Source organism: Chelmon rostratus, chromosome 17 (assembly GCF_017976325.1).
Source record: "Chelmon rostratus isolate fCheRos1 chromosome 17, fCheRos1.pri, whole genome shotgun sequence".
NCBI classification, from domain to species: Eukaryota; Metazoa; Chordata; class Actinopteri; order Chaetodontiformes; family Chaetodontidae; genus Chelmon; species Chelmon rostratus.
The window spans coordinates 14169940-14183943 of NC_055674.1; the positions used below are offsets into that span (position 1 = coordinate 14169940).

The 14004-nt window shown below is 38.4% G+C and overlaps 2 gene segments (V, D, J or C); both read right to left on the reverse strand.

The window, feature by feature from the left end:
* LOC121620879 overlaps positions 1–14004 on the reverse strand; it is a 231598-nt gene that overhangs the window by 76280 nt on the left and 141314 nt on the right.
* On the reverse strand, positions 7826–10779 carry LOC121620893. The segment is given in 4 exon segments: positions 7826–8016; positions 8262–8552; positions 10328–10413; positions 10661–10779. Coding segments are annotated over 3 exon segments (414 nt in total).

The window sequence follows — 14004 nt, forward strand, 5'->3', positions numbered from 1 at the left end:
AGACTTTGATAATACTCTATCAATAAATCGCATTTTTTTTAATAAAAAAAAAAAACTGGTGTTAGTCATAAAAAATGACTAACACCAGATGTTGTTCATGATGTTTTACTGTTGTTCTTTTTAAGACAGTGTTCAGTCAAACCATTTTCAGGACATCAGGGCAAAGAAAACCTCATTAAAAAATAAAGTTGAAGAAAACTGTTGAGAATATTAATGCAGCTTGAAAAACAGTAAAAACATGTAACCCCTCAGTACATGGAGGCCATGAATAAACATGTTTTTCATCCAATAAAAACAAATTTTCCAGTCAGACAAATAAACTGTTTTGTAAAACAAAACTAAGACGCAGACACACACACGTCGCTTCCTCGTGCTCTCTATTTAAAACTGATTTAGTGAATTTATTGATGATGTTATCATCAATTTGTCTTTTTATGAAAACGTGAGAAACACTGAAACACATGAAGGCAGCAGGTTTCTTCCTGCCCATGAAGAGATGGAGCTACATTTCCTTCATATTCAGATATAAATAACTTTGGTTCCTGTTTTATTGCATCAAACTGTCAAATTTTCTTCACATCTTTTCTCAATATTTCTCTGCCGTTCAAACTTGTGAATAATTAATTTATTATCTGAATCACACACTTTCTCCACGAATAAAAAAACTTTATGAAGTATTTGTCTCCATCCACAAAATGTATAGAACTCAAGTAAATTGACTTTGTGAGAATAAACAGCAGCTCCTTCAGGCTTCCTGCTGTTCATCTTGAGATCTACTTCCTGTCTGCTGACATGAACTGACACTGACAGATGCAGCTGCACTCACTGCTGATGGTAAACACCTTATAGTCAAACTTTATAGTCTGTTTTAGTGACAGAGGAGAGAGAAACTTGACACTGACTGCCCTCTAGTGGTTTTATACAAGAAACTGCAACATTATTTTCCACAATTGTGACTGACTTGACAGAACAAATAACATAAACATTAACGTGGTGGAAATATGTATTTGTACTTTTTCTTTGATTCATAACTGGAGAATGACTTCAACAGATTATTTTACTGTCATTTGCTATTTTGTCATAGCCACATTTGAGGCTTGTTTCACATGTTTCAGTTTGTGTAAAACACCTTGTATTAACCTCACCTGTGTCTGTGCTTCAGTGCTCAGGTGAATCCAGTCACCAGTCCTCGTCTGTGCCCTGCCTGTTTTCTGTCTCTGCGAGACCTCGTGTGGATATTCAACCACTCACCTCATCTGGACCCTGTCTGTCAGAGAAAGTCCTGGGTTAACCAAACCTCCCCCCTGGACTCCATCTGTCTGCTTCCCCAGTTTCAGACCTGGAATCCATTGGATTGAGCTCCATTGAACTCTGTCCTTTTGGTCGGCACTCTGACTGGTTTGCACTTGAACTTTCATTAAAACTGTTTATTATTCACACTCCAGTCTCTTTTCTGAACTTGGCACGAGAGTCCAATAAAAACCTCGTACAAAACATAACAACTTCCATCAACATCTGTTTAAAATGTGCTCATATCTCCTCACAGAAAGAATTATCTGCTATCTGTCATGAATGTCATGTTTTGTTGACAGTTGTCCAGTTTTAGAGATATCTTGGTAGAGGATGGGACCAGGAATGATTGAATGTTTTCTTTGTGTTGACTGCAGCAGTCTTTAGTGCTGCTCAGTCAACCACACCAGAGCTGCATTGGACTAATGTTAACATCAAGAGATGGAAAACGAAACAAAGCATGAGAAGCAACAAGCATCCCTAAAAACACCCAGAACTGTGGTAGATGTGGCACTCAGCATGATGACAGACGGAAATGTCTTGATTTGAAGACCACATGTACAAAGTGCAACAAGCGAAGATGTTGGGCACGAATGTGTCACACTAAAATACTGGACCAAGTCACAGTTTCTGGGAGTAGTTAGTGAGGCAGCAGTCATGTCAAGTTACACTTGATTGTTAGAAGTAAAAGGCAATTTTCACTCCCTAGGTCTTGTAGAGTGGGTCCTGCAGACACACCTTTTGTTTTGTCTCATGATGCAAGCTCAGATGTATAGGCTGGTTCACAGCTAAAGTTGTCAACAGAGACACAGAATACACATGTGATCAAAGGCCGCTGCAGCAGTTTACTGGATTTTAGACTGTTTAAAATGGGTGGAGAAAAGAGAGTGGAGCTTGTCAGCAGTGTGTACGAAACCAACAGCCTGCTGAAGACTGAACCAGTTTAAATCATTCTCAAGGAAAGACTTCAGCAGTAGCTGATGCTCTTTGAAAGTCCAGGAACATGTCTGCAGTCCTGAACCATGTCCCAGCTACACCACAGAGGATGCAAGAGACCAGACACCACACAGCTACAGACCCTCAACTCCAAGAAGCCTTGCTTTTGCACTATTAAAAACTGGGTGTCTGTTTTTTAAGTTTAAGTTTTTAAGTTTTTTAAGTAACTGCTTATGCAAACCAAGCATTTCCTACTGCTGCAGCTGACCTTTATTGTGAAGTGGACACAGGAAATGCACTTTGTTCTTCAGTGAGATTAACACTACTCTTGTTCATCAATAATGCCAAACTATTTTCATTGTCTTTTTATGATGCAGTTAGTAATGGAACAAGAAGGAGCAGCAACAGTGAGCTGATTGATGAAGAGCTGAAGGCCACAAACTGCAAACCACCAGCTTCTCAGCAAGGGAACCAACTCCTTTCACTGTGCCCTGCTGTTTGCACACTGATGAAATCAGATCCTGGTTGATCACTGAAAGGTGGAAAAAAACCCAATTATACCCTGACATCATTACTGAAATGACAATAGTTTGTTTTTCTACCCCAAGAATACTGAAACCTGTATTACAAACTGCACTTGCTGTTACCACCAGTAACACCAGGTCGCGCCAAATCAGCCATGACTGAAATCTGAAGGATTTCATCTTTAAAATGAATTTTATTTTAATGAATCCTGTTTGGAAGAATTTTGATCACAAATTTAAAAAAAAATCAGAGATGCAGGACAAGCTCACCTTCTTTAAAATCTAACTATCACCACTTCCAGTGTAAATGACAAAGGTCTAGAGAATATAAACCAATTTCTTGTTCTTCCTTAAGATGGAATATATGTAGAGGTTTTAAATGGACCTTTGTAGTTTTAATGAAACCCCCTTTTTAATAATGGTGTCCTCAATTAACGAGGGCAAGACCTTCTTTTACTCCCGTGAATGGCTTTTGTTTATTCTCTTTAAAAAATGTCACACACATTACACAGCAGGTGTCACTATAAGCATGAACAATGAGGGAAGTGTGACGTTCAGGCGCTGCTCACGAGGACCTCAGAATAAATGTGTGTGCGAGCTGATAGCAGTATTTTCCTTCCCTTTCCTTTCCTTTCTTCATCGCTGCACTGGTCGCTGGCTGCTGGTCCAGGTTCCCTCAGGCCTGAGGCTGTCACAGATACTATACATGTCTAAGTTTACTGGATATTCTGCACGACTGAAAAGGTCGTTCTGTAGCAATGTGACAGCCTGTAAACTAAAAGACTCTGAAGCAGAGTTTGGATTTCCATAAAATCAGTAGAATAGTCGTAGTTGTAGCCAGTTCTGACCATTTCACACTCGTGGTGGGTGAGAGGAGAGGACGACAGAGGGACACACACACAGAGGAATGTGGCTTTTCCAGGTTGCTGCAGTCTGGATCTGAAGAGGCTGTTCGATTAAAAGCATCATGACGTTTCTGGAAGGATTTCTCTTCTTATATTCCTGGGTTTGTTCTTCTACATAACATCAGGAATCACAGTTTAGCTGCCATCTCCAAGATCTTGGTCCACTCTGCCTCCTCTTATAATGTCCCAGTCAGACAAGCAGAGACAATGAGTGACACCACTCAGACAACTGAAAGGAACAAGTGACAAGGCAAAACTCATCACACAAGATCGCAAAGGCTTCTGTCTGCTGCCATGATGTTATAGATACCAAGAAGAACTCTAATATGAAACTGTCATCGATGTCCACCATGTACGACCAGCTCTGCTCACACATACAGCAAAACAAACAACTAGAATACACACATATTTTTGTACTGTATCTGGTCTGTCTGTACCCTGCATGCCCTGCAGTTACTGTTATATTGTTTGATGAGCTTGTAATTCTGTGTGTTTCAAATCTCTGTTCATTTATGCTGCTTCATCGCGGTGCTTCACATGTAGTGAAACTGCTCAGGATGTCTGTGAGGACGTGTGTCTGCTGTGTGCGCGTCGGCCGCTTCACGCCTGGATTCACGCAACATGCAAATATATGCAGTGAGAGATGAGTGTCTTACTTCGAGGAAGTTTATTTGTAGCCCTGACGGTTTCTGCAGAGTTTCACTTGTACAGGTGTGGTCCCAGAGGTGCAGAGAGACGGGGGAAGTGACTCTCTAAAGATGATATGTTTAGAAACGGCAGGAAATTGAAAAACCTTCAGAGCTTAACTGATAACAGAAGTTTACGGTTTGTTGAGTTGATGTGGTGTTATTTCAGATGTTCTTAGATCCCTGTGTTGTGACTCAAACGACAATAAAATCATCAAAAGCTTGAGATGTTTATATGAAGAACACCATCACTCATATTTATACTCCAAATCTTATTTATTAGAAGTATCATATCTATTGAATTAATGATGAAAGCAAACATGATACAAAATGACCAAACATGAAAAGCAAAGATTTCTAGTCAAATCACAAAATGCAAACCACAAACAGAATATTTCTATTTCTACTACAGTATGATTTGTTATTTACATATCAGTGAAAAGTTAATCCAACACTTCATGAACAAGTTTTAATGACACTTAAGGTGTTGAAGAAAAGTAACTTTTAAAATCAAGACGTAACAGCAGAACCCACATTTATTGATGGAAATAATTCATTTCTTCATTTACTCCAAATGTTCCAGAGAAATCTACTTTCAGTGACTGAGTTAGTCATTATATATGACAACCATTTGATTTAGCAGATGTGCATGAGATGCAAATGGTTTGATGGAAAAGACAAAAACAAATGAAGACCTGATATCGTCTGTGCTGTGCTTCCATCTCATCCTTTATTGTCTCTTCATCTGAAAAAAAAAGAAACACCATGAATGAAAAAAGTATGTATTATGTTCACTTGTCAAATACAGATTGTGAAACATTGCTGAGGTTTGATTGATCAGTTGAATCTGGAGTTTCACCCAGCTGGAGAATTGACACTCTAATGATCTCTGTGTCTTCAGTAGAGCAGATTTGCTGCAGGCGACTGATGTTCTGTCACAATTATATTAACTGTTGGACTGGATGCTTGGTTTAGTTTAAGAATATTTTTTATGAACTGCATCAAAAGCTTTATCTTCATACAGCAGGACACTGTAACTGCCTGTGAACTGTTACTGAAAAAGGCCTCTGTCGTGTGTTTCATGTTGTTCATGAAATTGTGAATATTTCTGTATGTGCGGTGGAGCGTTTAAAACACACAAAGCAGCACACTTTCTGTGGTTGGAGACACTCTTCACTCTGCTGCTGCTGCTAAATGTTCATCAGTCACACATGAGCTGGTTGACTGTCCAATAAACTGTGCTCAGAACAGAGCTGGTGAACGGAAAGTGATGCATTTCACACCACTTTACTGTCTGACTGTGTCCATTAAAAACAGCACAATAAATCTGGAATATCACAGTTCTTCTTACTTTAACATGAGGTTTGTTGCAGCCAGATTCTCCAGTCAGAAAGAATCATTTGGTGGCAGTTAACTTTTCAGATGCTGATAATCAATGACATATTTCATTTGTCTTATTTTTGTGTCTTTTGTCTAACTTAATTAAGATTCATTTACATGACAGGGGTCTGCTTAGTCATGATCATGGGCGCTGCACAAAGTGGACAAACCTGGAACAGTTGGCACCACAAGCACAGACAGAAAATCTCTAACTTTCTCATGAATATCTGTGGACAGTTTAGAGTCTTTTCTTCTCCTGCACAGTCTCGTCTGTGAAGATGAGAAGAAACTTTCGCACCCATGGAAAAACTATGCAAAGACGAGTGAATCACTGACTGGGCTTTATTTGAGAGCTTGTAGCCGTCAGTGCTGAGCTGAACTGAAACGCAGATCCGGCCTGCATGTTTACCTTGAGCAGGCTGAATATCATGCTATAGACGAGAGAGGATATGAAGAGGAATATGAAGGAGGAGGTTGTGGACCACAGACTGCTGAGCTCATCCTCTTCAATGACATCATCTGTGCAGCTCAGAGCAAAACTCATCTTTGAAACTGGAGCAAAATCTAAGAAGAGGAAGGTACAGGTGGTTAGATGAGGTCTCTCTCTCTCTCTCTCTGTGTGTGTGTGTGTGTGTGTGTGTGTGTGTTTTAAGATATCTCATAGACGTCTTTTTCTCTCTTGAATAGTTCTCATAAACTGGAAGCGAGCATTATTCCCTCTTTGATCACATATTGTGTGGACGTTTCTCCAGGTGAACAGTGGACCAGCACAGTATACTTCTACGACTTTGTGCTTGATTTTCAGCTTGTTTTCAGACATTGAAGCCATTCATGAACGTGTAACACAAGTGTCTCCATGCAACATTTATTTGAAACAGTCAGCACACTTCTCAAGCTGTTTGACACTGTGACAAAGACACGACACGACGACAAACAGAACTAAACTGACATGTTGACTCTCACTTCTACAATCACAAAGACTGATGACAGCACAGAGTGCACAGGTTCCCATGGCAGCGACAGAACAACACATGAGCACAGAAGACCACATTTAAGCTGAATCTTCTATTTTTTACATTCAACCGAGTTACCCTGGGCCTTTGACACTTCTTCTCTCACGGAGTCATTGCTGCCAGCAGGCCAGACGTTGCACTCGAATTTCCAACTGCTCCACTTTTCCTTGGTGGTGGTGTAAACACTTGTGACTGAGTAGCCATGTTGGGTCTTCTGCGGGGGGGAGTTAATGCCATCCACATAGAGACCGGTGTTTTGTGTAATATGTTCTGACCAGGCGATGTAGTAATCCTGCAGCACAGGACTGGAGACCAGACACACCAGAGTGACCTCAGCTGGGTCCTCTTGGTTGATGACATTCTCTGGGAGGACGTGGACCGTCACTTTTGGCTTCCTTCCATCTGAAAGAGATTCTCAGTTTACAAAGGAGGTTCATGTGTAAGTTTTATGCTTGCTTTACATAACATGTTTGTGTCTGTAGGGTGGCCAACCTCTCCAGACTTACGCGTTTGTGTTCTACCAATCAGTCTCCATCACTCAGTAACATACCTCCTAGCTGGACCATCAGATCTTGAATAACTGGAGCCACATCGTCTCTAGCGGCAGAACAGCGTACTTTGTTGATTCTCTGCCACTCGGCGCGACTCCGTGTCATCATGCTGGTTTTGATGTGCTGACCGTCTCTATTCATTGTTGATTCAGTGATGGAGTCAATCACATTCTGTCCATCAATCTGCCAAGTGATTTTAGTTTCATCCACACTGGTCTTATCTTGTCCAGTAACGATACACTCCAGCTTTGCCTGCTTGTTGCTGAAAATGTCTTTGGGGCTTGGTCGGTTCAGTGTCACTGTGATAGGAGCTACGTCAATGAGAGCAACAGAGAAAAGCATTTCTTAACATCTGGAAATACAGTACAGCAGCAAACACTCTCATACTGTGTCCTATTATACCAATAAGAGCTGACTCTGAGTGAAAGTACAGTCGTATTATGTCATGTGTGTAGGAGCCCCGTACCTTTAGACACCTTCTTTGTATATGTTATTTCTTTGTGCGTCACCTGACACGTGTAAACAGCTTTACTGTCCCAGTCTGTTTTCTTGACCTTCAGGACACTGACAGCTGAATATGAGTCTCCAGTTGCTTTGGAGTCCCATGTACTGAAGTCAGTTACATAGTTTGCACCTTTTTTCCATTTGACTGACAATTCTTTTGGAAGAAAATCCTCAATTGTGCACACCAGAGCCTGAGTGTCTCCGCTTGGCACTGATAGCAAAGTGACCTTTGGAGGGATAAGTATGAGGAAGAAAAGGAACAAACTGAGATTCACATTTTAATTGACATCAGCGCGTAATTATTCATTTTTTGAATTCTAATAAAAGAATGTAAAATACCAAACAGATGAGGACAAACATGAGAAGCAGAAATTATTACTGAACATTTTAAAATAAAAACAAGATGAACAAGGTGATGCATGAGGACTCGTAGACATAAGAGAACCATGATAGTAAGATGAAAATCACATACTTCGCAGTTTCACACTGTTTGGGCCTCCAGGGTGAGTCACAGAACAATTAAAAGACTTCTTTGAATCCCAGTCAGATTTTGATACTTGGACCAAACTGACTTCTGTATATTTGTTGTTCTTCTCAGCTGGAGGATATTGTACAGAAGCCAGGCTGGTCCCACTGGCATCGGTCCACTGGAAAGTAAGACTTTCAGGGAAGAAGTCGCGTGCAAGACAACCAACAGTGATTTTATCATCAGGTCCAGGTGTGCACTGAACCAAAGGGAACAGAGTTGGTGATACAGCTGGCTCTGTGAAAGAGGAAACATGTCAAGACCAAAACTGGTCAATTTAAGAGCACAGATGATCAAAAACTTGTTTAAAAGCTAACTACAAATATCATTAGTGAGAAGAACATGCTCCTTTGTTTTCTGTATGACCACGTAATCATTCTAACAATGCCACAAACAGAACCAGTGTCATTGTTTATGTTAAAATGCTGCTGCTGAAACATTAAATGATCTTCATCTTTTCCCAGCAGCAAAGGCGTGTTTTTCTAAATCATCTTCAAATACTTACTGAATGGCTCATGTTTACTCAATAATGCCAAAGAAGTTAATGGTAATTTAATGGTAAATGGAAAATGAGACAGAGACATCAGCCCAAAAGATCATTTTGATGAGGAATACATTTTAATATCACAGATAATCAATTGCTCATTGAAAAGCTGAATATTGGTTCAATCTTTAAACCTCAGAATTAACATATGGAAAGCCAAAGTGTTCATTCAATTAATAATCACACAAATAAATATAAATTATGTGATTTAATCATTAAATTCTGAGTACATTAAAATAAAGGTTTAAAATTCAGTTTAGTGTGATTATTTATTTATGATCATTGCAAATTATTTTTTATGATGCCGTATTCATTTATGTAACAGTGAACACTTTGGGTTTAACATTAAAAAGCATTTTAAAGATGAAAACGCCACCCATTGTTTATTATATATTTGAGCATGTCAGACACTGAAAGCTGAATTGTTGTTTAATTGTTAAAGGAACAAAGCCCAGTTTGTCCTAAAGATCTTTGAAAATACACATTTCAATTCAAAAGGAATTGATTTCTACAATGGATGACCTGAATCATCAACAAGTTTGCGCACTGGCAACTATGGTGGTAGCCAGTTTCTACGATATAGGCAAGTGACAAAGAAACATTATTATTATTATTATTGTTATTATTATTATTGTTATTATTATTATTATTATTATTATTATTATTATTATTATTATTATTATTATTATTATTATTATTATTATTATGTTAACAAAAGGGTGCAGACTGCAGCTGAGCATGTTAATATAACAGCTTCCGAACACATTTAAAACCAAACCACTGCACTGTCCTGTCAAATCAAGATCTTAATTAATGATTTTAATAAAAATTATTCATATATGATGTTGAATTTGATGAGCATTACGTTCCCCCCCTTCTTTTTAACAGTAAATCTAAAAACATGATAAAGTTGCTGGAAGAATTACAGATCACCTGATGTGAAATGATTCCTAGAAAACTTGAAAAAGGCAGCTGTCCCTGTGGAGACGTCACTATATAAACTACATACTATATAAAATATGTACTTAATTATGTTGTTGTTCAGTTGTTCCAGTGAAACACTTATTGACACTGCATTTAAACACACAAACAGAATCTATATTCCTATGTTCAGATTTATGGTAACGTCTTATTAGAAGGCAGGTATGGTGGGGTATGATCAATATCCACAGTCATAAAACATGTGTTGAAGATTAATGTGAGTAAAAAGATGCAGACTCTTCATGATCAACAATCACAATCCAGCAGAATAAAATCTGAGATAAAAACAAAGCATTCAGTGATAATACCAACGAAGCTCTTTCTAAGAAACAGCTGCGTCAAAAACATCTGTCTGCTGTGTTCACGACTCTGTCCAACATCAGCGTAAACCCAAATAAGACCGCAAGTTCAACTTGACAACCAATAATCACATTTAAAGAGCAAAATAAATCAGTCACTGAAAATACGAAGTTTATGAGGGACTTACCTGAAGAAACTGTGACTTTAGTCCCACGACCCCAGACGTCAAAAGCATCACAGTGCTGCATCTCCATTCACTGCTTGAACAAAAACCTGACGCAGCAGAAAAATTTGTTAAAACCTCAATAAGTGTCTGAAATAAACAGAAATCCTGGTCAGTATTCCACCCTGGTGTCACCCTGTAAACATGTGTTCTGTGCTGATTCTCAATCAGTTCTTAAAGATAAGATTAACTAGAAGACAACATTTACATCTGTGCACCAAGTGTGACTTTAAACTACTAATTACTGACCTTTTAACAACTAATCTGCTTATTAAAAATGATAAATACAGTTTTTACCTCATTTTCCACTGAGAAATGCTTTGTCCTGTTCTTTCTATCCATCCTAACAGTGGGAGAGTGTAAGATTATTGCTCTCAGGTTTTTGTATGGATCTATATCTCAGTGCCCACCAGCCCATCACAGTGAAAAACACTCATACAAAAACCAAACACTGTCTGGTGCACTGGAGACTCAGGGGGGCTGTACTGTTGGCAGTGGGTAAGAATGAAACAAAACTTAAATTCTAATGAACAAAGAGACATTTAACATTACAAGTTGCTGAATTTGAATTTTGCATTATCTTTGCTTTCTGTTTATCATTGCTTTTAATTTATAATCCATCTTTTCATGCCATTAATACTGTATACCATGACATGGTTTATGTATATATTTAATGCGAAGAAATGAAACCAAAAATAACTTCAAAATAACTTTATTTAACTTTTATGTTTTAACTTATATAACAATATATCGATGCAGCAACAGCCCACTAAATTATGGCAACCATCATATATTCAGACCGTAATGCTGAATGAAACTGTAAAACCTTTACTGTTTGAAAACAAAACAGTATTTCCAATTTAAATATGTAAAATATTCAAGAGTTAGGCAGTAAATGTGTTGAAACAATAGTATAAATCTTCCTCTGTGAATCATTTGCACCTCCCTGTACCTTTACATGTTTGGGTTTGAAAGTGTACAAAATGTTATTGTTTGTATTTTTCTCTTATTTTAATCATTTCTTTCACAGCAGCCTGTTTAGCACAGCCTCAAGACTTTGACATCCTGCATTTCACTGCACATGTTGTTTGAGCATGAAACATTAAACCTTTGAGTCTTGAATCTTTTGAGATATTTGAACTATTAAAACTATATAAATATTTATAAAATATATTGATGTCATTGATGTTTTAGTCGGGGCCAAAATGTTTCTCTGAGGAGAGCCTTAAAATCTTGAAAGATCAGCTGACAGGTTTATTTTCATAGCCAAATTATTTGTTGATGTCTTTGAATGGAAATGGGTTCTGTTTATCTTAGTTTCACTTTGCATCAAACAGTCTTTTAAAATCGTTTCATAATTTAATATCGTCTCAGCATCATGATACACAGATACAAAATGTTCAAATGAATCATATCCTTGAAGTGAGGGAAAGTCAAACTTCTTCAACTCTTTTTTTGGGCTTCCAGTCAAACACACTTAAACACTCGACAGCTTCTCTGTCAGGAAGTAAGTGGCCACACACACTCTCCTCAATACTTTAACTATATTAACTGTAGAACGTGTGTGTGGTTGAGTCTCATGGTGACTGTGTTTTTGTGCAGGTCTGTTGGTGGTTTGTATCACTGTGGAGCCTCGTACACAGTAATAAACAGCTGTGTCCTCAGGCTGCAGATTCTGTCCTGTTAATGTCACCGAGCTTGTCGAAGTGTGTGTGTGGTAAAGGAACTTGTTCTTCAGAGCATTATTTTGGTAAAAGTCTCCTCCACCCCACCGATTACAAATCCAGTCCATTGGTTTTCCTTCACTCTGTCTGATCCAACCTGTTGCATAGCTGTCATCAGTCAAAGAATAACCAGAGACCTGACAGGTGATGGTCAAAGACTGTCCAGGCTGCACAACCATTGAGTCTGGCTGGATGAGATCAATACTGTTCACACCTGTGGAGACAGAAATCAACATTATCTCCATCATTCATCTGACTTTTCACTGTTTCTAATGTGTTTATTAGTGTGAATCCACTGAAAGCTCCTCACAGGATCCAGCTGCCAGCAGCAGTATCACAGCTGCAGAGAACATGGTTGATGTTGAAGCTGAACTGATGTGAGCTCCTCTGTCCTCTCACTGACACACACACACACACACTTCACTTCTTTATGAGGCAACACACAAGGAGGCTAATTTACATACTGATGACAGTAATCCAGCTGACTAAAGTCTATTTAAATGAGTCAAAATGAAGATGAAATGTTCAGCTTTTTCTCTTCATGTCACAAACAGAAGGTGGAACTTGAATCTCTCACAAACACACTTTAGATTGTTCTTCAAAGCACAATTTTTTGCAGTTTGACACCATGAAGTTGGCTAAAGACTCCTGATCACTGGCTAATGCAGTTATGATCCAGATAATAATCAGTTCTATATTTATCAGTGAGGATGTTATGGAAACAAACTGACTTTCAGAGGCTTCATGTCGTGTCAGATGACGAGCATTTAAAGCTCAGATGTCAACTGAATTCATTTCATGACTATAAATATTTCATGTTTAATTATGTATCAAAGTGTAATTCATTTTTCACTGTGGGAAAACCAACAATAATGTGTCAGTTATGACAACATCCAACTATTTGAAGTGATGCTGTTGAATTAAATGAAGAAACCTTTTCTAAACTCTAAAGTGTGTTTGTCTCTTGACTGTAACAGTGAACTGGTGTTGAAATCATTTGTGGTCTGAGGGCTCCTCCTCTGGTGGCTTCGTGTTACAAGTGTTCAGGCACTGAGGGCTTTTTGTTCAGGTCGGCTCATGTTTTGTATGCTAAATGTCAGCACCTCCTACATCACATTCATGATTCACTTCAAACAAATGAGCACAACTTTGTTGTATCTGCACCATTTATTGATTCATTTCTTTGCTCACTTCCTGTTCTTACTGACTGTATTTGCTGCAGAGAGAAATACAGTGACAGCAGCCAGGATCATGTCAAAAGACTGAAAACTTCAGTCTGATGTTGCTGCTTTGCATGAAAGACTTTGAATGGATTCAGTGTTTGCAGACTCGAGAGCAGCAGCTCCTTCAGGCTTCCTGCTGTTCATCTTGAGATCTACTTCCTGTCTGCTGACATGAACTGACACTGACAGATGCAGCTGCACTCACTGCTGATGGTAAACACCTTATAGTCAAACTTTATAGTCTGTTTTAGTGACAGAGGAGAAAGAAACTTGACACTGACTGCCCTCTAGTGGTTTTATACAAGAAGCTGCAACATTATTTTTCACTCTCATATTATGACTCACTTTAGATTCCACATCATTTACAGACATTATTGTGTTTTCATTTGTAGAAATGTTTTGCATTTGTAGCAGTTTAATTTTAGCAAACAGATTGTTGTGCTGTTTTCTCAGAAATGGCTTGCAGGGATGTAGATATTTATTTTAAAAATATATATGTGTTCTAAATATTAAATATAAAAGAGGATAAGCATTTAGGGATAAAAGAAAATACAGAGAATAAATAATGCAATATAAATACTGTTAAAATAATACTTCATTCTTGGGTTCCACCAGCCTGAAAGATGAGGACTGCAGGTTTTTGTACAGCTGCTCAACCAACTCCAGTCACTGTGGCTGTCGAGCACAATAATAA